This window comes from Cyprinus carpio, chromosome B25, assembly GCF_018340385.1.
Source record: "Cyprinus carpio isolate SPL01 chromosome B25, ASM1834038v1, whole genome shotgun sequence".
Taxonomy (NCBI): domain Eukaryota; kingdom Metazoa; phylum Chordata; class Actinopteri; order Cypriniformes; family Cyprinidae; genus Cyprinus; species Cyprinus carpio.
Window position 1 is genome coordinate 11,189,749 of NC_056621.1, and position 24,153 is coordinate 11,213,901.

The window sequence follows — 24,153 nt, forward strand, 5'->3', positions numbered from 1 at the left end:
CTAAAACACTTTGACTTGAAAAGCACCGAGTGGCTTTTAGCTCTGCAGGTCCACTCCTGCCCCAGTCTCCAGCTGTCTTAAAGTCTGCTGACGCAGCATGTGATTAACATATACATGAGAGGTGTTTCACACCTGAGCTTTTAAACAGCATTTCACTGTTCCGCATGCGTCCAAAGCTAATTTTCTATTAGTGTTGCAGCTTTAAAATTCACTGTGATGTTTCAGGATAAACAGAAACCTCATATGATGTATGCCAACGTACTCAAGGACCTTGTTGGATATCAGGACTGTCATGGAACTTTTTCAGCACTTAAAAGAGAGCTTCCTGGCAACCTCAAACATTTCCTTAAGTAGTAAAAGCTGCCTCCGTGAGACATTAAATTGCCATCTGGCTTAATCACCGATAGGTTTGATTCAAGTCAGTGTTACCAAAATGACATCTGGACCCAAAGCAGTTTCATACTGCGATAGTTACTTAAAGGGACAGTACACCCAAAAATGTTACATTTTTACCCTTTGGTCTTTCTAAACCACTATGCTGTTATTTTTGTCTGGGGAAGACAAAATTAGATATTTTGAAGACTCATTACACTGCTATTTTCCATTCGTATGTGTTTTGTATTCGTTTACAAAAAATAAATTACACAGGTTTAGAATGACATGAGGGTGTCTAAATAATGCAATAATTTTCTTTTTTTTTAGCAAACTACTGTATCCCTTTAAGATGACTAGCATATTTAAACAGTCTTGCCAGCAATCAGTCAGACCACAAACAAAGTCTATGATTTATCTGGTTTCACTACTTCCTCTGTATTTAACTGACTCTTAAATATATACTTCTGAACTTCATGTCACTGGATTCCATGGGTGAAAAAAACTGAACAAAACAGAAACTTTCTGGAATAAAAAAGTCAGTCCTCTTGCCATTCCCCCTCCGTCTACCTCATCTAAACTTTCTTTTCTCATCTCTCTCTCTCTCTTGAGTTGTGCAGCCTGTGCCAAAGATGAACTGAAGCATTAACAAGCTCAAATGCTGCTGGTGTGTTTCTCTCACACAAGCCCCAAGCTTACTGGGGCAATACAGCCAAACAAAACTTCTGCCATATTTCACAGCCCCTTGAGTTGTCGCAACCCCAGGCAGATCAATAGATTGGGTGACAAGATCACACATAGGTTAGTTAATGTGTGAGGTACCAAACTAACAACTCGGCCTGGAAGGTCATCTTCTATAGACATATATGGCTAAGTTTGGCCTTTGAATTGTTAGAAAGTGACTACTTTGGTTTGCCCTTTTGGTGAAGCATGCTGTTTTGTCCTCAATCTGTCTACAGATGGCTTGCCAACAAACCAAAAATAATTACAGAAGAAACCTATTCTTAGAAGTTCAGTGAGAGACATTTGTTCCTTGGTATGGAAAAATGTACAGGTTTAAATAACTAGATTTGTAAATAGTTTATGGGAAATCATTTTCATTACTATGGCATATTTCCAGTTCGCATAAGTGCAGTCAGTCAGGATGCATTAATGACATCTGCTGGTGTGGTTCTTTAACTTCTCTCTGATCAGACGGATATGCAGAGTATGCAGATGTTCAAAAGTTATTAGATCAGTGATTCTTAACCAGGCTAAAAGGCCTCAGTAAATGTTTAAGGGGGCCACGAAATGATTTAAAAATAGAAAAGGCTGCCTTGGCATTAGATTAAAAATGATATGCTGAGACCAAACTGGTGCAAACTCAAAGGCTATGATAATAAAATGCATTTGTTGTATTAAGTTATATTAAGTTATTAATATAATGCATATAAATAAATAAAGGTTAATGCAACATTTTGTCTCTTGATTGGGATTGTTTTTCTTTCAATTCAAAGATATAAACTTACAACTGAGGAAAAAAGTCAGATTAGTGTAAACTCAGAATTTTAAGGAACAAAATCTGAATTCTGACTTTTTTCCCATACTAATGTGAACCCACATCAGTAATTTCAAGCTTGGACTGCCATTACAGCATTTATTTCACATTAAACACTAATGTATGTTTCCTGTTGAATTATTTATGTAAATATACGTTTGTAATGCTACAATATTAAATATTATGGAAACAAAATATTCACAAGATCTAACCTGAATGTCATAGACTCTTAGTTACATTAAATGAGAAATAAAACATTTATGTTCATAATTTCAAAATGAGTTCAATGACTTTTGGAAGTCGAAGAATCCGCGTTTTCTCGGTCCATGATCGTTCGGTGCGGGTTTCTCTCACTATTGTCAAATGCAAAATCCGAAATGGAGCAAGAGCAGAGCGTGATTACAGAGCGCTTTTAGCAGGGAGAGGAAATCACTCCCTTCCACTAACATTTGCTGATCCAGTCCTGGTTTCAGTCTGTATTTTGTTTGGAAAATAAGTTGCACCATAATAATTACTTTTATAGAACTGTTGTACATTTCGTTTATGTTGTAGTAGTACTGAATATCAAAACGGTTGTGTTTGAAAACAAATATAATCAGTACATCAACACAGTGTGATAATGATGCTGTTTTAAAAGACTGTTGGACCAGAAATAAAAAATACAGTTAAACCCCTTATATTAAAAACATGAGCCGTCAAATTATTCCCTTGCATAAACACGCATAACAGACGGAGGAGTTCCCGAAATCATCCTCCATGTCTCCTTAGTGCGCAGCCCACTGTGATTCTTTTCTCCTGCTGCTGCAGCTCACGGCTGTTCAAACATTTGCGAGCTCTTTCTCCTCAGAGCGTCTCACCAAGAATGTCAGGCGTCTGTGTCTAGGTTTTGTTTAAAGTCTGAATCTATTCTCTTTAAGTCCGAGCTCGGTTATCAAGGAGACCAAATAGGTATTTCTCATTGCGAATATCCTCTGAGTAAAGTCAACATCTGAGTCTTCTGTCTCCGCGCTCGCCTTCAATCAATCTCGCGCTCCGCGGGCACGGGACTATCAGCGGTCCGCAATCTCCTCAGTGGGAATGGATACGGCGTCTTTGCTCTCTTTTATTCGTGACTGGACCCCAAAATAGACAAGTTTGGTCGATTTATGCTTCTGTTTGTTTTGACCGTCTTTTCCAGTTATTTGACTGCGTTTTCTTGCTTGTACTAGACTGCAAACTTGTGTTTGGACAGGCACAGAAAGGGGTAATGATGGAAAAAGACGGAATGGTTGTGCTGTTAGTTTTCTTAAATGTGCTTTTCATCCATACGGATGCGTTCAGAAGAGATCCCGCAGAGAGACAGTCGAGGTCCGAGGGTGGTTTCTGCCGGATCTTGCGGACGCAGACGCGGGGCGCTCGGAGAGACGGACAGAGCGAGTTTCGCCTCAGAGTTGAAGGAGACCCAGAAACTTACCAACCCGGGAGCACTTACAGAGGTTAGAGGTCACAAAACGTTGCTGTTTGACCGATTTGAGAGGCTTTTAATGCTTGCTTGGGCAAAAACAACATGTGCGGGGTTTGTAAACATTGGTGCGTAAAGCGTCATCTTTAGTGCATCTTCTACACTTAAACCAGCCTATATTAAAAAGCGTTTTATATGGTGAATATGAGTACTTATTGGAAAGAATTTCAAAAAACGTATATTTTGTAGCACTTAAACCTTTTACCAAAGAGGTCGTTTGAATTATGGAGACTGGGAGTTTAGTAACACATTTTGCTTGACTTTTTTTTGGTTGGATACCTCAAATTTCAATATAATATTCACATATTTGTCTTCTTAAAGTAGGTTAAAAGTAGAATTTATAACTTAACAGTGTAAATTAGTCTCAAGTATAAAGAGTGCTGTTACACTGCTATACTGTAACACAAAAAGAGATGTTATATTGGATATCTTGGATGGATATGTTCGGCATGAATTATTATGATAATCACGTTCATGATTGTATTCTCACTACCATTCTGTTTAAAACATTTTTATTCAAAATTGAATAACAATTCTAGAAATATGTTTAACTCTAAGCGAACAACTTTAACAAGCTTTGTAAATGTATTCTGTACTTGTACAGTCTTTTATAAAAGTGTAGTATAGTATAATAGTATAGTATAATAGTATTTTTTTATTTTTTTAAAAGTGTAGTATAGTATAAAAGTGTTACAACCTCCATGTCTGGTCAGCCCTTCTATTTATAGTTTTTTTTTTTTTTTTTAAATGTAGAATTAATATTGTTGTATGTCAAATGATACCTGCTGATTCGGTTGAAATTAGTTCTGCAATTTAACATCCGTTATAATTGGGTTTTCAATCATAATAATATGAAATTATACTTTCAAAATGTGTTTTTGTCCTTTAAATCCTGTTTTCCCACAGCTTTTACAGTCACCTTAGAAGAATCATGGTCATTGCTAACCGGTTAAACTGTTACAAACCACTGTTACTAACCAGTCCTACCTACGCGAGTAAGAATTTGTTAAAAAACATTAGAACAACTGTTATTTTTCCGTATAACCTGGGTTATATTTGAATGTTGGCAGGATAATATACTTGTCAGGATCATTTTAATGTCAAAACGCGCCATAACCTGATATTCACTGCAATTTGGATTCGTGTAAGTGGCCTTCATTAGCAGCAGATGCCTTTTTATGAGGGTGTTATGCCCGGCGTGTTTGTACATGCATATGTATTCAACGCTCCATGTGAAAAGCACTTGCACAACCCACACGCTTACACGCAAACGTACGTGCTAAATGTGAGAGCAGTTTGCGACTTGCCCTGGCACACTGTTGAGATCTGACCTGCTGTTAAGCTCATTTCTGGTACCTCTGACCTATATTTTGTTCTTTCTCTCTTTCTGTCTCTCTATCTAGTGAGTTTGTATGCCTCCAGCCCATCTTACTTTCGTGGCTTTACCCTCATTGCTCTGAAGGAAGGAAGGGAGGGCGTCACTCCTGATGATTACGCCGGTACATTCAAGGTGAGGGATTGCAGTGACCCCGTATAACTGCCTTGAACTATGGCAGTCAAAGATGAGTCTAATTGCAGCCTCTGCGAAATGATTTGCAGTTTATGTTGGGTTGGTTAGATGTGTCTATGTTTAGATGTGGGTTGTTTAGGAAGAAAAATTATCATGAATAATAAAAAAAAAACAAGAATGTGGTCATACCCCTTTTTTGGCCCAAAATGATGGGACTAAAGTGGTGCATCAACACTTTTATTGGCCAGATCAAAAAAACAAACAAACAAACAAAAAACTAACATATAAAGAGGAAAGCTATGGAATTAATAATCATTGTATTCTTTTCGGTTTTATACATTTTTTTTTGTATATATATTTTTTTATAATCTATCTATCTATATATCTGTCTGTCTGTCTATCTATGTATATGTATGTGCTTGGTGCATGGACACTTTTACTTAGATTTTATGTTGTCAAAAAAATACATATTGACTTTAAAAAGTGTCTTTCAAATGCATGTTTCTTGGTATTTTTCAGTCTTGAGTATCATGGTTTTCTTTAGACTTTTGGGAGACAAAATGTTCTAAAATATTTATATTACTATACTATATATAGGCATATATATATATATAGAGAGAGAGAAATAATTATTGTATTTATTTATTTTTGTTTATTCTTTTTTTCCCCAAATTATGCATTTTGAGATAATATTCCAGGGTTAATTGGAGCATCAAGTCTTTTATTGGTGGTTTATGTTTTCTTAAGTTAAAAAAAAAACACTAACATATAATGAGGAAAGTCATGGAATTATAAGTAAAGGTCAAAGGAAATCACCCCGGTTAGATAAAAATAGCTGTTGTGGATGTCAGCATCAGAGGGTTAAGTGTTTAGGGATTTCAGATCCATCTTTTGCCAGCGAGCAGAGCTGTGTGAAGTAGTCTCAGACATGCTGCTCCTCATTGGTAACACACTGACCGTCTCAGAGCCGTGTCCTTTCTGAAAGACAGGACCCCTATCATTTAGTGCTCTCCACATCAAGCCGCAGTGCTTCCCAGACTGAAGCAGGAAGGCTGTTAGCGCGCCATCTCTCCCCCCAGATCTCATTAGCTGTGGTTGCCGCTCAGCACTCCTTACCGCTGTGTTTTTCAGCGCTCAGATTGCCTGGCGGATGTTAGCAGACGTCCTCTGTTGAGGTCTTTAACTGGGGATTCTCTTCTTGACAGACTAAATTGAATGAAAAAAAAAAAACACAATAAAGGCAACTGCAAAAGGACAAGAGACCATCATAAAAAGCCATGGTTTGTCATAAACGTTTAAGGAGCAATGATGAAAAATAATGTTTGAGATGTTGAAAATGAAAATTCTTTTTAAAGGGTAGTTCAAAACACAAGTGCAGAGTTTTTAGAAATGTAATCTTTGTTTTAATTAGGTTTCATACATTTAAAAAAAATTTTTTTTGTGTTGTTCATGTTTTTGTTTTTTGCACTTGAAGCATGTATTTGACTTAAGGTTTTTATATATATACTGTGTGTGTGTGTGTGTGTGTATATATATATATAGTAACTTGATATTTTCAAACCTGCTTTATAGAATTTTTTACAAATATGACCATGAAATATTATAAAACATTCAATTGACATTGATATAAAAAAAATTATTAATGAGAAATAAGTTCTGTATTTTACCGAAGACCTTTTTAGACTTTTGTATAAAGTATTTTTAAATGGAATAGATCAGGATTAAAAAAATGAGCAGCATCTCATGAGCCCTTCTTTATATATATATATATATCTTATATATATCTTTTATATATATATATATATATATATATATATATATATATATATATATATATATATATATATATATACAATATATTGTGTGATATAATGTCTGAGAGAAACATTAACGTGTCCTCTGTAGTATAATGACACAATTTATAACATGGGAATCTATTTTTACAAGCCCAAGTTTAGCAGGGAGCTTGACCTATTTATTAGGTTGCTCTTGTGTAATGTAATTTTTGCCCATTGAAAATGATTGCTAACACATTTGCCCTGTGAAGCTTTAAATCTTTGAGAAATTCAGTTCAGTAATTTGATCAATGACCCTGACCGTGACTTGTATTATCTGCTAAATAAAACCTATCTAGATGTTTGCTGCATTACGTTTTGATACATTGAAGATGTTAAACTCAGAAAAGTTTGCAGACATAACCTCATTCCGAGTTGTTTGCTACCCGTGTCTGTTTACCGTGCCTTTCAAAATATTCATATTCATCAGTCATCATGACAGTTCATATACAAAGCTGTTGCACTTCTTATGCTAGCACGAATTGACAAACAACTCTCAGGCTAAACCGGCATGGCTGAAATAAACATCGCGACATCTCGCCATTCGTTTCACTTAATTTCTATATGTAAAAGGTTGAAGATGAAACATCCCCAATTCCTTCAGGAGATGCAGTTATTCACTCAAGCCACGGAGTTTTGTGCGTGCGAGAGAGACAAACTGACAGAGGGAGAGTTTAAGAGAGCAAACAGAAAACGGCTTTCACTGTCCCTCAGGAGATGGGCCACACAGCCTCGCAGGAGCCACAATTAAAACAAACACGCCTCTCCTCTCCTCTGTTTTGTACAACTTTCCCCCAGCTGGTTCGCAGCATTTTTCAGGCAGCCACTTACAGCCCCTTTTTACCCAGGAAACAATGCACCGGGCTGCTTGGCCCCCATGGCCTCTTTTAAAATAAACACTTGGAGAGCGACTGTTGCACAGTCAAACGGCTCAAGCATATCTTTACAAAGTTTAGCCTAGTTTCCCCATCAATTCAGAAGTTTGCGGTTCACTGTTTTGTTTTTAGTCTGAACAAGGGTGCGACAAGGTTGCTTGAGATGCCAAAATTGCAGCTTTTACTTTCTTTGCAGAAATGAAGGACAGAACCAGAGGATACTGTGTGCAGCTTTGGGTTTGCATGACGGTATGTGTGTGTGAAAGAGTGGGATGTGGAAATGGAGAGAACAAGAGAGAGTGAGAAAGAGGCAGGAAGAACTTAATGCACCACGCGCATGGATTTTACTCTTCGATGGACATTTGCCACTGATTTCGTTTTGAAACATGCAAACAAAATTGTACTCCTCCATCCCCACTGGAATTTTCCATCAGTTGGACAATGTGATTTTATCAACAGTAGCAGTAATGCACATCTGGCATTTATATTACATGAAACTTTATATATATATATATATATATATATATATATATATATATATATATATATATATATATATATATATATATTAATATTAACCCCCCCCCCCCTTTTTTTTCCTATAAATTCTAGGGTGAATTTACTAAATGATTTTGCATGAGGTATTTCAGTGCAATAACCTGTATCTTATTTACTGAGCACTCAAAATCCCAATCAACCAGACAGTAAGTGTTTAAATTTACTGTCATTCGTTTTAGCAAAAACACACTACTATTCTCTTTAAATTGGGCTTTTATATCACTTTTTTTTCCCATAAGACTCTGCTATTTGCATGGCGCAATTAACTTTGCAATATTACCGCCTGAGGAAAGCAAGTGATTAAACAATGTTATTAAAAACTGAAGTTTAAATTACATTTTTAGTTATAATGGAAGCAGTAATTAATCAAATGATGACCAAATGATGAAGAAGAGCGTTATAATCATACATTTAATCAGCATTTTAAAAAGCCTGTTATTCATGCGTGTGGATTACAGAGGTGCATTTGTCTCAATTACTGACTTTTTTTTTGTTTTTTTCCAAAAGTTGCAAAAAATGTTGAAGATCCTAGTGTGTCAAACAGTTGCCTCATGGTTTACATGAGCTCTGAGTTTAAGTAGCACAGAACCGTCAGTTACAAATATGTGTCCTCTCCACTGAAAGATGTTAAAATGGCTTATATATACAGTTAGTCATCTTGGCCCAGAAAATGAAATTTGATTCTACATCACTGAGCTCATTTACGGTACTAGTTTACGGTTTAGTTGGAAACTGTTGCGTAATTGGGCTAAAAAAATGTAATGAATTAAATTCTTGGAATTTCGTATGCCATTTGTTTTTATTTTATTTCCAAGGCTCTCCAAAAAATGAAAATGATTTACTCATCCTTGTGATGTTTCAAATGTGTATGCTTTTATTCTGGCATATAAAGTTTTTCATATAAATCTTCTCTATAAACTGGCATTTTATAGTGACCACAGTTTGTGTAATTTAAGTCCTGGTGAGCAAAAAAGGTGGTTCTTTTAAAAACATTAAATAATCTTACTGAACCCAGTTCCCTGTTCCACAGCTCATTGATGAAAGTGACACACAGTTCATGACCAACTGCCCCCCGGCCGTCACAGAGAGCATTCCCAGAAGACGCACAAGGATACAGGTGTTCTGGACAGCGCCACCTTCTGGCAGTGGTTGCATCACTCTCAAGTGAGTTATTGTATGACTTTTCACTATTGTTCTGGTCTTGGATAGCAATAATTGAATGAGAATCCAGGGGTTTAGGCCAAAAATATGAAATTGTGTGGTGCTGAACTGATAGATTGTTGAATAAATAGAAAAGAAAACAGAACAGGGGTACAGTCTGGGTGTAATACAATACTGAGTCTGGGTCTAATACAATACTGAGTCTGAGCACTCGTCTCATTTAGTGTGCGTTTTATCAGTCACCTTCTCGGAAAGTACTGAAAAAGGAAAACAAAGTCTTTTTCGATCCTATTTGAAGCTGAGTAAACAGAAATAAGTTTAGGACCATCGATAGAAGAAGTGATTATAATTGATTGATGTTGGGCGGTTATTGTATATTAATCTTGAGCCATTGAAATTGCCCTTGAGTCTTCCCATCATCTATTGGAGGCTGTAAATCAAAGATGATTAAGAAACCTTGAAAGCTTTAAAATATTCTGAGCATCCAAACAACATCCTCACACTTGAGTTTCCTTTACATACAGCAGGCGCACAAGCACACAGCAGTGGTCTTCAACCAAATAAAATCTGAATTATCTGTTGGTGTTGTGGTGTCAGTGTTTCCACTTAACCCCCTCATGTTTTCATGCTGTCTTTGTGTCTTTACCTCTCTTTCTCCCACTCCTCTTGAGGTTACAAACAACTTTAAGTGTGTTTGATGCATTAAAGACATCTGAAAGTCTCTCTTTTTGCTCCAGTTGGACACGGTGTGATGCGAATGTGCATTTTTCCACATTATAGGTGCCTACCCTCAAAATCTGCTTTCCAACAACTTGCACTTTCTGAAAGCCTCTGTATGCCACTGTGTTGGCCTGTTTACACTTGTTGTGAACCAGTGAGGTCTATAATACCAGGAGAAAGCTCTCTGTTAGCATTCTCATTTATTTTAATGGGAAGGATGCCATTTGAATCCTGCCAGTTTTGCTAATGGACTCCGGACCTTTTTTTAAGCCAACCACCTGTGCCCTTAAAGAGCTTCAAATATTGTAGACATAACTTCAGCACAATTGCAAATGTGATATTGATTTTATACAACTTTAGTTCAATAAACAAAGAATATTAACTGACTTACATTTTAGACACATTATTGATAGTTCATCCATCCTAAATCCATCCTAAATTCTATGTGATATTAGTAATTTTCAATACTATTTAGGGCAGATAGGCTGGATAGTATGCACATTGGGACGCAGGGAAAGTCACTTGCTTCATTTATGAATCAGCCGTTTGAACGAATCGGTTGAATCAATGATTCATTAAGACAGTGATTTGCCACCACCTACTGGTGGTTTAATTTCATATTTAAAAGTATCATTGCATTTTTACAACATTTCATATTTGTATGTCAAAAAAGTAAAACATTAATCTAATAGCATTATTTATGCATTTGCAATTTTGAGTAAATGAATTTATGGAACCTCTTATCTTCATTAAACAGTCTGAGTAAATACATCTAAATGGCACTTTTGATGCAGCTTCTGTGTTTCATCTGCAGTGGAAATATGTTTTTTGTTGATACTGATTTCATTTGAATAGTAACAACCATATACTGTCTTATTATTCTAACTTAATGTATTGATCAAATTTAAGAATTTGACGTAAATGGTGACACATTTAATCAGGTTAGGAAAATATTGTCCTTCATAAAGTTAAAAAGTGTAACAGCAATCAATTTAAGGCAAATATCACAAAATGCTGATTAAAGTAATAACTGATGGAATACTGATAAAACTATTGCTTCAGAATAAATTAAATTTGCATTCAAAAAAAAAACAAAAAAAACTTTTTTCCCCTGGACAAGTAACTTTTTTACTCGGACAAGTGAATGACTGATTTACTTGTCCAAAGGACAAGCACATGTCAAAGCTTAATGTCAAGCCCTGAAATGTGATGCAACTGCTTAAATGAGCCCCTGGTTGTCTTTTTTTTTTACTTTACTTAGTAAAGCAGATTTAAATTTGCTTGTGTAGCAGCTGTGAAATGAAATTGATGTTGAGACAATTAAAACCTTTACAGTGTGAGTATTTATGAGCTAGTGTCCATCTATCATTCTCTACTGTTCTTTATCACATACTTACTCATTCATCCCTTTTGTCCTGTCTCTGTCTTCTTAAAAAGGATAGCAATCTCTCCTCCACCTCACTCAGAACCCATATCACCTACCCAGGCCTCGTCACCGTCCATCTGCAAACTTGAGGAGTTATTATTGTAGATTTTAATTTGTTTTATTAGGGCAGGGATGTCTGTTTTTTTTCTTCTTTCCAATAAACATTTTCAGGGAAGCATCTACTGTGCCAACGTGTTGGATCTGCTGTCTCTTCGCCTTGGCGTGTCAGAACCGTGGAGACATTGCACCTTCTAGCACTGGGCAGAATGCCAGCGCTCAGGCTCTGAAACACAACTGCCAACGGTGCCCAATGAACATCAAATAAAAGTGCAATTACATCTGGAATCCCTCCAGCACTTTTCTAGTGAAATGTCAAACAGACCAGGGATTGGAAGAAAGTTTTGATCTGGATTTTGTTTCCTTTGATTCTCTGGTGCCATCAAGCTGTGGAAGGCAGATAAGATGCGGTAAACGTGATGCTTTTGTTGACCAGCTTTGGGACTCTGGAGATAAATGACTTTCAGGTGCTCAGATGAGACGATCAAGACCAAATACCAACAGAGGAGATGTCTTAAGAAGTTTTAAGAAGAATCGATCTTGTGCAGTCTTGAGCAGTCATACTTTGTCGGCCACTGTTAAGGGCCTTTCGTGTAACCTTTAAACTTTTTCTACAAGTCACATCACTTTCACACCAAACGCACATACAGTACTGTATGTTCATAGACCCTTTGGAATACAGGCATAAGCTGTGATCTGTCGTATAGCTATTAGAGATGTCCCGAGCTGATTCATAGGATCGGGATCGTTTTGCTGACGGATCATCAGTCATCAAAGCTCAGTAAATATTGGTCACAGTTGCGGAGATTTACTTCACATTTCCCCAAGGTGATTAATCACTAAAAACTCCCACAGATCATGTTTTCAGATTATTTTACAGTAAGTCTTATTTTGACATAACAAAGTGGTTATATCTAAGTGTGCAAGTTGTTATTTATTTAATAATCACTTAGTATTTTTTCTTAAATTAACGCCTTTCCATTAACACCATTATATTGCTCATTCAGACTGATTCGCGTACACGGAATGCGCAAGAACACAAGAGGCGGAATTTATCACATGAACAATCACAGCAAAACATAACCAGTCATATCAAATCATATCGCGATGAAGGCATTGCCTCCTCTCACATGATTTTACCCCCCACTAAACCCACTTCACACTTTAGGGGGTCTGTTAAAACTCAGTGGGCTCAGGAGAGGCGAGACAGATGCATACTTCCACTGTAACTTTACCTGCTGGGGTAACTGTAGGACAGTGTTTCTTTAGAAAAATTTGTGATTTATACATTTTTAATGTTATATTTTGTAATATTGCCATTGTTTTATTTTTGTACTATGTTTTTTTCTCATCCATTATTATATATACAGTATATAATTTTACATAAAATCTATTAAAACAAATTTGTTTAATAATATATTATTTATTATTGAATATACATATTTTCATTAAATTTCATGTTATATTTTAGTTAATGGATTAATATTTACAGTTCCTTTTAAAAATTCTGCATAAGAGTCAGGTTCAACCATTTTATATTTGTGAAACAATTGCATACAAATGTTAATATATAGGGCTAAACATCTTCATTTGACACTCTAACTCTAGCACTTAAAAAAAACTGTTTTCTATTCTAACTACTTTTTATATTTAAAAAGACAAAAGTGTCTCTAGCATTAGCATTCCCCATTGTTTTTTTTTTTCTATTCTATCCACTTGTTTATTTTTATTTATTAAAAAAACGTTGCTACATATACTGCATTAGGCTGACCGAGAGTTGTCACAACACTTACATATTGTTGCTCTTTTGTTGGTTTTGATTGCTTCTATTGTCCTCATTTGTAAGTCGCTTTGGATAAAAGTATCTACTAAATGTAAATTAATTTCATTCAAACCTGCAGTAATTAAATCATTTATAATAATTATTTAGTACAAATACACCTGTAGACTTGACTCCACATGTTTTACTTTATTTTTGCTGCTAAAATGTATTTTGCACATTGTTTGTTTTGAAAGGTCCTTGAAGAGAAACTGCAATCAAACATTTTCTGTCAAACAGTACGCTACTCTGCAGTAATTCAATAATACAATAATACTTTTGATTTGATCCCACTTTATTTACTTTATTTTAGCTTTGGGTAGCAATTCGTTTTGTTTCTTTTGCATTGTGTTTGCAGTGAAAGGCCCGTGAAGAGGAACAGCATTCAAGGTTCTTTTCTGTGTCAAATAGGGTGCTACTCAATTTCTCAAAATGCACTTTGCAAAGCACAGATGAGCCAAAAATGTGTCATATTGTAGACACCTTCACATTTTGATAAGGCCAGCACCAGATTCTCTTGTAAGCCACCCACATAAAACATGTGGGATTATTCTCAAGAGGGTCTGGCGTTATGGTCAGAGCTACCGCATGCCACATCCTTGACTGACAGCAATGGGGCTCTAGTGGGACAGTTGCAGGACGTACCATTGATATTCCACATGGGTCGAACTAAGCCGAGTGTGGCTAGGTCTCTGGGGTACTCCATCAGCGGCAGGTTTAAACGAGATTCAAACCTCCACCACCCCCTAAACATAGATGGTGCTCTTGAATACATTTGCTTTTTCTCCAATGCTTGCTAAACATATTGGCATCAGTTGATGTCTCTATACGGCTTCATTTGAAAAGGCGAGCTGTTTGAAACATTCAGGATGCTTACTGGAGTCATTGAAATATGCTCTCAGATAGTAGCATTATGCAAATGCAGCATTATGCATGGAAGCCTTTGTTAAAAAGATGCATCATCTGTTCCCACTACAATACAATTTTGAATGCGATAATGGTGGTACAGTAAATGTAAAAGCGCACTTTCTTAGAACTATATCTAAAAGACAGATAAAAGGCAGAAAATGTTGGATGAACATTGTAATGTCTTCATTACAGGGCCAGTGTTGTGCAGCGAAAAATCATTTTCTTCCAAGATGAGGGCTCACTTACCAAAAGACTCTGTGAGAAAGGTAATTTTAAAGCTGGGTTTCTCATGCAAATCCCTCTGATGACATTTATACATCTACAGAATCTGTTTTTCTTTTTTTGTTTTCCTGGCATGCTCAGTGAACAGACCTCTTTTCCTGTCATCTGCTTCTGATATTGCTAAATAAAAATTATACCTTGTAAATTGTTATGTTTATGCATGCCACATCAATTTGTGTATGTTTAATGTTTGTATAGACTAGAGTGTGTGTGGAAGGAGGCAGTTAAATGCACGTATGCAGTATTATGTGACAAGAAAAGGAGAAACGTAGATTCTCAGCAGTTGGTTGAAAATAAGGGTGTAAAATGGAAATAATGGATACAATGCAATTGAAGATAAATAACTATAATCTTCTGATCGTTGTGCATTGCAGATCCAGCTGCGACGACTGAAAAACCTATTCAAGAGTGCTGTGCTTGTGGAACTGCGAAGTATAGAGTCACTTTCTATGGAAACTGGTCTGAGAAGGTGCATCCCAAAGACTACCCAAGTAAGAACAAAGCTTTTGTGACAAAAAAGGACAGTAATCACATCAGTATTGTTATTGTTAATTAAAACTAAAACAATTTAAAACAGTTTTCATTTACTGAAATAAAGCTGAAATAAAGTATAAATATTAGATGAAGAACTTAAGCTTAAAAATCAGAAAGGCTGTTAACTGAAATAAGTTTAAATTGAAGTTCTAAAATGACTAAAGCTAAAACTAAAATGAATATAAATTAAATCTAAACAAAGATAAAAAAACTGATAAAAATGACAAAAGCAAATGCAGTAACAAATTTACTAAAATAAAAAAATGGTCAAATCAATAATTCAACACAGATTAACATGATTAAATATTATATAAAAATATTATATTATTCTAATATAATATTATCACATTGTGAGGTACATTGTCCTAGGGTTGTGCGGTATCCTGCCTATAAAACACATTTATAGCTGTATGATACATTTATGATGATTTACAAATTTGACATTCATTACAGTTTAATTTTGTAATTTATCTGTACTATAAATCCAGTCAAATGTAGATGCTGAGAATTTAGTGATTAAAAAGTTTGCCGTTGTATTAGTTGTAATAATGTGACAGAATATTATTTAATATATAGTTACTTCTATATGTAAATATTTTTAATATATAGTTACTAATATTAGTAGTTAACAATAAAGTACAATAAAGTATGAAATATCAGATTTTGTTCAGAAGAACACCAGACAACATCTGCTTTTTATTATTATTATTTATTTTTTTATTTATTTTTTACACAGAAATGTAAGTATATGAAATGAAATGTAAGATATTTGCTATATTCCATGCATTTTCCATGTTCTCTTTCAGTTTGATATACGTGTTTGAAACCATCCATCATCTTTATAAGTGTAATGTGGCAAAGTTTTACAAACTCTTTATATATCAGGGCTCCAGACATTTGAGAGCAGTGGCACCAGCGCCACCAAGTTCTACAGATGGTGGCGCCAGGAGCAGATTTGGTAGCGTTGGGGGTGGTGTGTGCGGGTATTTAAAATAAAGATCATTTCATCATAAAATTACTATTGTTTTGCATTAATAAGTGCAGTTACTAATAACATTTCATGTTCATTTCTTGTTTATTGTTTATACAGATTTGACAGTAAAGCACTAAGCTTGAGTTAAGATGCATACAAAATGTACTTTTATTATTGTTTTTAATTGGTGCAAAATCTACTTTTTATATACAGAAAATGTATATATTCCACTCTTATTAAATTTACCATGGTTACAGTTAACGTTACCGCTTCTGGTTTCCTGACGTATGTCAGCACTGTTTATAACAGAGATTTCTGTGCAGCATTTGAATGCTTCTCAGTAAATCTCTCAGCAACCTTATCACTGTGCGGCGAATTCAAATGCTTCTCACTGGATCTTACAGCACTGTTGCATCTGTGCAGTAACAGTGTCGTGAAATCAACTTTGGCTCCCGAGTAAAGCTGTTCTGAGTTCAGACAAGTTTGTTTGTGTCACGGTCCGAGCTGAGAAACAGTCTGTTGCATTTGAGAAACATCAAACGGCAAACAAAACGAAAGCGAAGCTAATACGCGCTACGTTTCAGCTGCACAGCACGGTTTAGTTTCGCTTTCGTTTGCCGTTTGATGTTTCTCATAATGCAACAAAATGGCATCGCTTATGAGTTGGGCAATTTGGTATACAGAAAAGCCCTGTATATATATATATATATATATATATATATATATATATATATATATATATATATATATATATATATATTTGTTATTATTATTATTAAATCATAGATCAGCACCCTTGGTAAATATGATCAAAGGAGGCTGTGAAAATTAATCTGAATTGTTAATCCTTTAGATCTTTTATTTAAAAAAATTCACAAAAATCTAACCTTTCATAGGATAATAAGAATTTAAAATGGGGGGAAATATCATTATGAAATAAATGTTTTTCTCTAATACACATTGGCCACAATTAACGGCACCCTTTTATTCAATACTTTTTGAAACCTCCATTTGCCAGTTTAACAGGTCTAAATTTTCTTCTATAATGCCTGATGAGGTCAGAGATCACATGACAAGAGAACAGAGACCATTCCTTCATCCATAATCACTCCAGACCCTTTAGATTCCCAGCTCCATGATGGTGCTTCTCCTCTTCAGTTCATCACACTCATTTTCTACAGGGTTCAGGTCAGAGGACTGGAATGGCCATAGCAGAAGCTTGGTTTTGTGCTCAGTGACCCATTTTTGTGTTGTTTTTGAGGTTTGTGTTTGGATTATTGTACGGTTGGAAGATCCAAAAACAGCCCATTATAAGATTTCTAACAGAGTCAGTCACTTATCGATTTTTTTATCTGTTGGTATTTGATGGAATCAAAGATGCCATGTATCTAAACAAGATGTCCAGGACCTCCAGCAGAAATATAGGCCCACAACATCAAAAATACAGCAGTACATTTCATTGTACACATGGGGTACTTTTTATCCCTGTGTTCACCAAACCCATTGGGCGTGTTTGCTGCTAAAAAGCTCATTTTTTAGTTTCATCTGACCATAGAAGCCAGTCCCATTTGAAGTTCCAGTCATGTCTGATAACTGAATATGCTGGAGTTTGTTTTTGGATGAGCTAGGAGAATTTTTCTTGAAACCCTCCCATACAACATGTGATGATGTAGGAGCTGTTTGACAATTATTTTTAAGGTTTTCTGACCCCGAGACTCAACTATTTTCCACAATTCTCCAGCTGCGATCCCTTGAGAGTCTTTAGCCACTCAAACTCTCCTCCTCACCGTGCATTAGGACGATAATTGGAGATAGTTCCTTTTTATGGCAGTTTCGTAACATTTTATGTTGATTGGAAATTCTTAATTATTGCACTGATGGTGGAAATGGAAATTTTCACTGCTCTAGCTCTTTACTTAAAGCCACTTCATTAATTTGTGAAGCTCAGTTATCTTTTGCTGCACATCAGAAATATTGTTTGTTTTTTCTGGGTTTCTTTCTGATGGATGATTAAGGGAATTTGGGCTTTGTTATCCCTCCTCTTTATATTTCTGTGAAATGCGAAGCCATGGCTGGATAATTTCATGTTCATAATCACGCTGGACTGCTCAAAATTGTGAATATAAATGGGAATATACTTCAGAGATATTTTACTCATAAGAATTTCTAGGGGTGCCAATAATTGTATCCAACATGTATTAGAGAAAAACATTTATTTCATAATGATATTTCCCCCCATTTTAAATTCTTATTATCCAATGAAAGGTTAGATTTTTGTGAATTTTTAAAATAAAAGATCAAAAGGATTAACAATGCAGATGAATTTTCACAGACTTCTTTGATCATATTTACCAAGGGTGCCGATATTTTTGGCCATAACTCTATATAAATTGCAAAAATTTAGTTTTAACAGTCAGGTACTACAATTGAGTTTTAAAGAGTGCTGAAAACACATTCTTGATATTTTTAATGCCACACTGAAAACATGAAATACTTGAAAATTTGAAAAAAGTGTCTTGCAGAAAGAGTGGTAACATGGGCGGAGGTGGGCAGCAATATCTTTTTTTCTTGCAGTTTTAGCTCTCAGGGCTGGTTTGATAATATAGCAGTCAGCAGGAGAGCTGGTTCGTTACCTATGTGTGTGGCAGCAATGATCCAATCTGTTATTTACTGTCTGGCAAGCAGGCAAGACTCCAGCCTGGGCCATGATACTTTGTGAGATAAGAGAAGCCAGGCAGATGTTGTCACATAGTGCACTCCTGCTAGTTAATGGGTCTGTGGAAACAGACGTTGATGTATGCGGTAGGCTCTTTAAAGAGAGACAAGGGTAGAGGCTTAGATGTGTGAAGATACACTCTAGAGAACAAGTTACTTCAGAAGTGCAATTAACTGGCAGGATTTGGATTTATATAAAGCTGCAGCTCAAAAGATCTGTTATTTGTTTACCACTGTTGTTTCTGTCCCAAAGGACGTGCTAATCATTGGTCGGCTCTCATTGGCGCGTCTCACTCGAGGAGCTATGTGTTATGGGAGTATGGAGGTTTCGCCAGTGAAGGAGTCAAGCAGGTGGCTGAGTATGGATCACCCGTCAAAATGGAGGAGGAGATTCGACAAAAGGTAGGCCTTCTGGCTAAGTGCGACAAGATGAGCTATCAGGATCAGACAGATGAAGTTCAACTTGAAAGCTAATGTTGAAGTAATTGCTCGACTTTCAAGCCAAGATGTGCTTTTAGTGGGATTAGCAGCTGTTTATCCGACAGAGATTGAATTTAAACATTTTTCGTTGGCCAGGATTAGGCTCCTTACATTTCTGATGCTTCTTCAATTCGCTGTTTGTTTAGGATTATTTTAAAACTAGCCAAAAGGGACGAATCTGAATGAATTGTTTTAAGTAAATGAGTGTCTTCTTCCAATCTTTTTTTTAAAGTGAATTAATCTATCTCTTTCTCTACCACTGACACTGAAAATCTTTCTTGGAAGTGCATGCTTGCTTTGGTTGCTTGATAAATGTTGGCTCTAGTTGACAAAATGGAGTAAAACAAATCAATCTGTTTTATTTTCTTTGGCTGAGCAAGAGCTTATTGTGCTTAAAAGCTATTTCTTCATCTTTTAGCTAACTTGAAGTCATAAAGTTTAATAAGGCATAACAAGACTCGTTTTAGTTGTGAATGACTCAGTGATTCAATGATTGATTCATTGACTCACTATAAATGAAAAGACATTTGTCTCAGCCTAATGATATAATTTACAGAAAGAATGAATCATATTGGTGAATGGAATCAAAAGATTTGTGTCACTGGGATGAATTAAAATCCCCAGTACTAGAAGCAATAGCCTCACTGAAGTTTTCATCTATAATAATTTATTTAAAAATTGTCAGCACCCACAAAATCAAATAAAATTCCTTTAGCTTACTTATTGCCTTCACTCCATCAAAAGTTGCTTGGCACTCATTTTATGTTTCTGAAGTTCCACGCGCACTCATGGCATCAGAAATAACATGTCAAAGGTTGATCAGTTAACAGAGGGTTCTGCCTAGCATCTTAATTAAACAAATTAGTCAGTATCAGCTAATCGTCACATTTCTGTAATTTAATGTTAATTTCCGTATCTTGAAAGACACGTTAACAATCGTATGCAGTCTGAGACAGAAGGTCATTTAGCAGCTTTGTAGGAAGGTGTGTGCAGTATAATTCAGTGTTAACACAGGCTGCCTCCATGAGGATTTTAAAGGTCACCTGGGAAAGTTTCATACCGTACATGTTCCCATTTGTCTTTTGCAAAATGCACTGTAGGTGGATTTGCAGTGCACATCTTGACACATCTCAGATTGATGATCACAGAATCTTTACGACTTCACCCACATGCAAACATGACAGACATTTTGTTTTTAGGCAAATGAATTTCTAATTAAGTGTTGGGTGTGTGAGCAATATAGGTTAAATATAATATAAGGGCCTTTCGCACCGCTTTAGTTCCAGAACTAAATGTACAATACTAAAGTACTGAGACGATTTTGCATGAACTGTTTCCCAGTACCATTTAAAGCGTTGCATTCACACTGAGAGCATGTACTAGGACGTGACGTAAGCCAGTCGATAGCGACGTCATTTGTGCACGGCTTTCAACAACGTTAACAAATGAAGAACAACGTTCACAACAGGGGGATGAAGGATGCTGTGATCGGAGCTGTGTTTTTGTTGTGTCTCGCGGGTTTCACAATAATGGACATGTCGATGTATACGTAAAGCGATTGAAAGAATGGAAAGGAAGACTAAGAATCTCCAACGACAACTGGCACTGCTACATTTACTACAAGTGCCTGCACTTCAGTGTCCGTATATTTATCACTGTTCTCCAAACTTGTGAAATAAGTTGACACAATGTTTACAGTATGTTACACGGTGTTTTAAATCATGGCGGGTGAGGGTGTTTTTGAATGCGTTTAGCCAATCAATGTCTACTTACGTGACGGTAGTACCAGTTGTGCTGGTTAGACCCTTGTCTGGAGTAGGAGCTAATTTGGTTCTCGAAAAAGGCAGTCCGGTACTAAAATCGCACCCAGTTCCTACGGTGCGAAAATGCCCAAAAGTGAGTAGTTCCACAATTAGTTCTGGTTCTACGAAAAGGTTTCTGCAGTGGGAAAGGCCCTATACAGATGTAGCCTAATGCACACATAAAATATTCATATTTATATATACTATATTATATATTTATTAAATTAATTAAGTATGTGTGTGTGTGTGTGTGTGTGTGTGTGTGTGTGTGTGTATATATATATATATATATATATATACTGTAAAATACCTAATACTTTTTGACAAATATAGTTAATATAATTACATGGTACTGTATATCTATACGTATATACTAGGGGTGGGCAATATGACCAAAATCACGATATGAGCACATTTATTTCACGATTACGATATATATCACAATATTGTTATTTTCACTTTAAATAAGGTCTTTATGATATTAATATTATATTATGTGATATTAATTTTTGATACCATAATCGATGCTAATTCTTGTCACCAGTGTAAATATCAGAAAAAACTAATACTAGCCTAAATAATATTAATAAAAAAAACACTCAAGCTCACTGAAGCCAAGTAAACAGTCAGCAATTAAATGAGAATACAAAACGAATTACAAGCAATAGGACAAAAAAAAAAAAACTACAGTAGAACAAATAAATAAGAAATGCTACGTACATTGTATAAAGTAATCAAATGTATAAAACACTCCATATTCTTTACTGTGTAAATGAAATATATAAAGACATATCCTTTTGTTGTTTGATTAACATGAATGACAGACAACAGGAATGTTAGACTGCTGTCACTTTAAGAGCAGCCCAGATCCAATACACTGTTACACGTGTTTTCTTTCTCAGCTGTTTGCTTTCACTAAAGACCAAAATTACTGTGTTTATGGGAATACTTGCAAAGACGGGCATTTTGACACATACAAGTGTGTGTGTTTGACCGTTTAAGGCCTATAAAGTGGCAAAAATAACTCTGTTCAATACTCCCACACTCTATTCAATACCATCTTCATGTGCGCACGCCTCTCTGACAGCACTCACAAACAGCTGGAATGCTTAAAAACATATGCAAACAATATGTTTTCGTGACCACGTAGCACAGCAAAATTATGTGAGCGTGTAACCGCGATAGAGATCCAAAATTCTACCGGTTGACAAATTTCTACCGGTTAATCGTGTCTGCTGATGTATCGCCTACCTCTACATATAAAATGTAATTATTGATAAAAAATATAGTATGAATATATTTGTAAAAAATCTAAAAGTATTAGTTTTGCTAAATATTTTTAGCAGTTAGAGTTATATCATGTGTATAAAATGTGTGTATACAGTATGATGTTTTACTAAATAAAGCATACTTCTGCATCACTGCAATATCAAAATGAGAAAGATAATTCACTTCTGAGTACTAGATCATAAGATGTCTCATCATTTTTCATTTTTCACATACAGTATTCCTAGAAGGTCTTTGATTTTTGTTTATTGTCTTGGAGCATGGCTGACCAATTTTCCCACAATTATTTATTGATTTGTGCTACAGGCACTTTCGTGCTGTCAACGTTTGTTTCGTTTGGCATTGCAAACAACTATATTAAAAGTCCTGTCTACACAGTTCAACAAAGCAGAAAATTCACAAGTAGTTTAAACAAGTTCAACAATCAAAAATCAATATTAAAATTACAAAGACACATAGACACATTAAAAAAGTGCAGCACACAAAGCCACCGGCCAATAGAGCAGCTCTTCATTATTCCTTTTTTGAGGCTGTCAACTGTATGTCATTCCAGAATTGATTTTGTTTTCTTCTATCTTGTCCATTTATTTTACAGCTCTTTTGTGCTTTCAGGGCTTTTTCCACATGCTTGATCTCCGTTCTGATACTGTTGGTTGGTTTTATCTGACATGATCATTCATCTTTTGAGGTGGTGCGGTCTCTTTGTAACCCCAGTAAAGGTGAATCTGTCTACAGGGGCCCTTTGAACTGATTTGCTTTGTGGCAGTTTTTTTACTTAGTTTTTAGCAAATTAATTTCTAGGGATCACTCAGTAATCTATGCACTATGCGGTTTGACTTTAAAGAGATAGTTCACTCAGTCAAATGAATTCTTTCATCATTCACTCTTATGTTCACCTTATCTAAACCTTTGATTTTTTTCAGTGAGAAGTTTAGATGTTTTGCACAATGTTCATGCTGTTATTTTCAATACAAATATAAAAATAAATGGTGACAAGAGGCTCTCAAGCTCTAAAAATGACAAAAATCCCCATGAAAGTATCATAAAAATGTAATATTGTAATAAGTTGATTGGAGTTGTTTTATGTTAATTTTATGATAATTTGTGGTGCATTATAGATATTTTTCATTTTTGGCTGCACTATTCCTTGAACATGTTTACATTTGTATTGCAATATAATTCTGATCATTTTAAAGTTTTAGCATAAAATGGTATTTCAGACTTCTTTAGCGTACGATTTTCCCCGCTATTCGCCTAGAAGAAGCAGCTTCCAGAAACATTGCAGTGCTACTGTAAAATCAGTCATCAAAGCCTTCTCTAAAAACCATTACAGTCATTTACTGTCATTTTTGGCAGGCATCATTTCACCATTAGGCACATTGCTTTCGGGAAAGCAATTGCAGAACATTCTCAGCAGAAAAGAGCCACGCGGATAAATATTTCAGTCGTAGATCACACTGCTGCAGTCTCTTATGAATGCCAAATTGCGACGACAAGACAGGAGTCAGTAATACGTATTCAACAACATTGCAGAGAAGCTCACAAGCATTCTTTTGTAAGTATAGACCAGCACACTTTCCCTCAGTTTTTCATTGGAATTTCAAAGCCTGGCCTTAAAATGAAGGGGAAAATAATCCTATAATGAGCTAACGCTTATAATAGGCTAAAACAAAACAGCTTTGCATTAACCCAGAAATATCGCTCTAGTGATAAATTATACTATTATCTTGTTTACGACTGCTTGCTCAATGGCTCTACCTTTAAAACTGAAGTCAGGTAGCACTACAAAGTCAAAAGATC

General features: G+C 35.6%; 1 protein-coding gene across 1 annotated transcript in view; it reads left to right on the forward strand.

Annotated features, from left to right (window-relative positions):
- The first annotated feature begins 2,680 nt into the window (after nucleotides 1-2,680).
- Nucleotides 2,681-24,153, forward strand: part of spon1b (spondin 1b) — a 71,348-nt gene continuing 49,875 nt past the window's right edge. Inside the window, exons 1-6 of the mRNA XM_042753528.1 lie at nucleotides 2,681-3,384; nucleotides 4,814-4,920; nucleotides 9,219-9,352; nucleotides 14,473-14,546; nucleotides 14,937-15,053; nucleotides 19,038-19,186. Coding sequence (XP_042609462.1) covers nucleotides 3,156-3,384; nucleotides 4,814-4,920; nucleotides 9,219-9,352; nucleotides 14,473-14,546; nucleotides 14,937-15,053; nucleotides 19,038-19,186 — 810 coding nt within the window. The 5' untranslated portion in view covers nucleotides 2,681-3,155. The remainder of the gene's footprint in view (nucleotides 3,385-4,813; nucleotides 4,921-9,218; nucleotides 9,353-14,472; nucleotides 14,547-14,936; nucleotides 15,054-19,037; nucleotides 19,187-24,153) is intronic.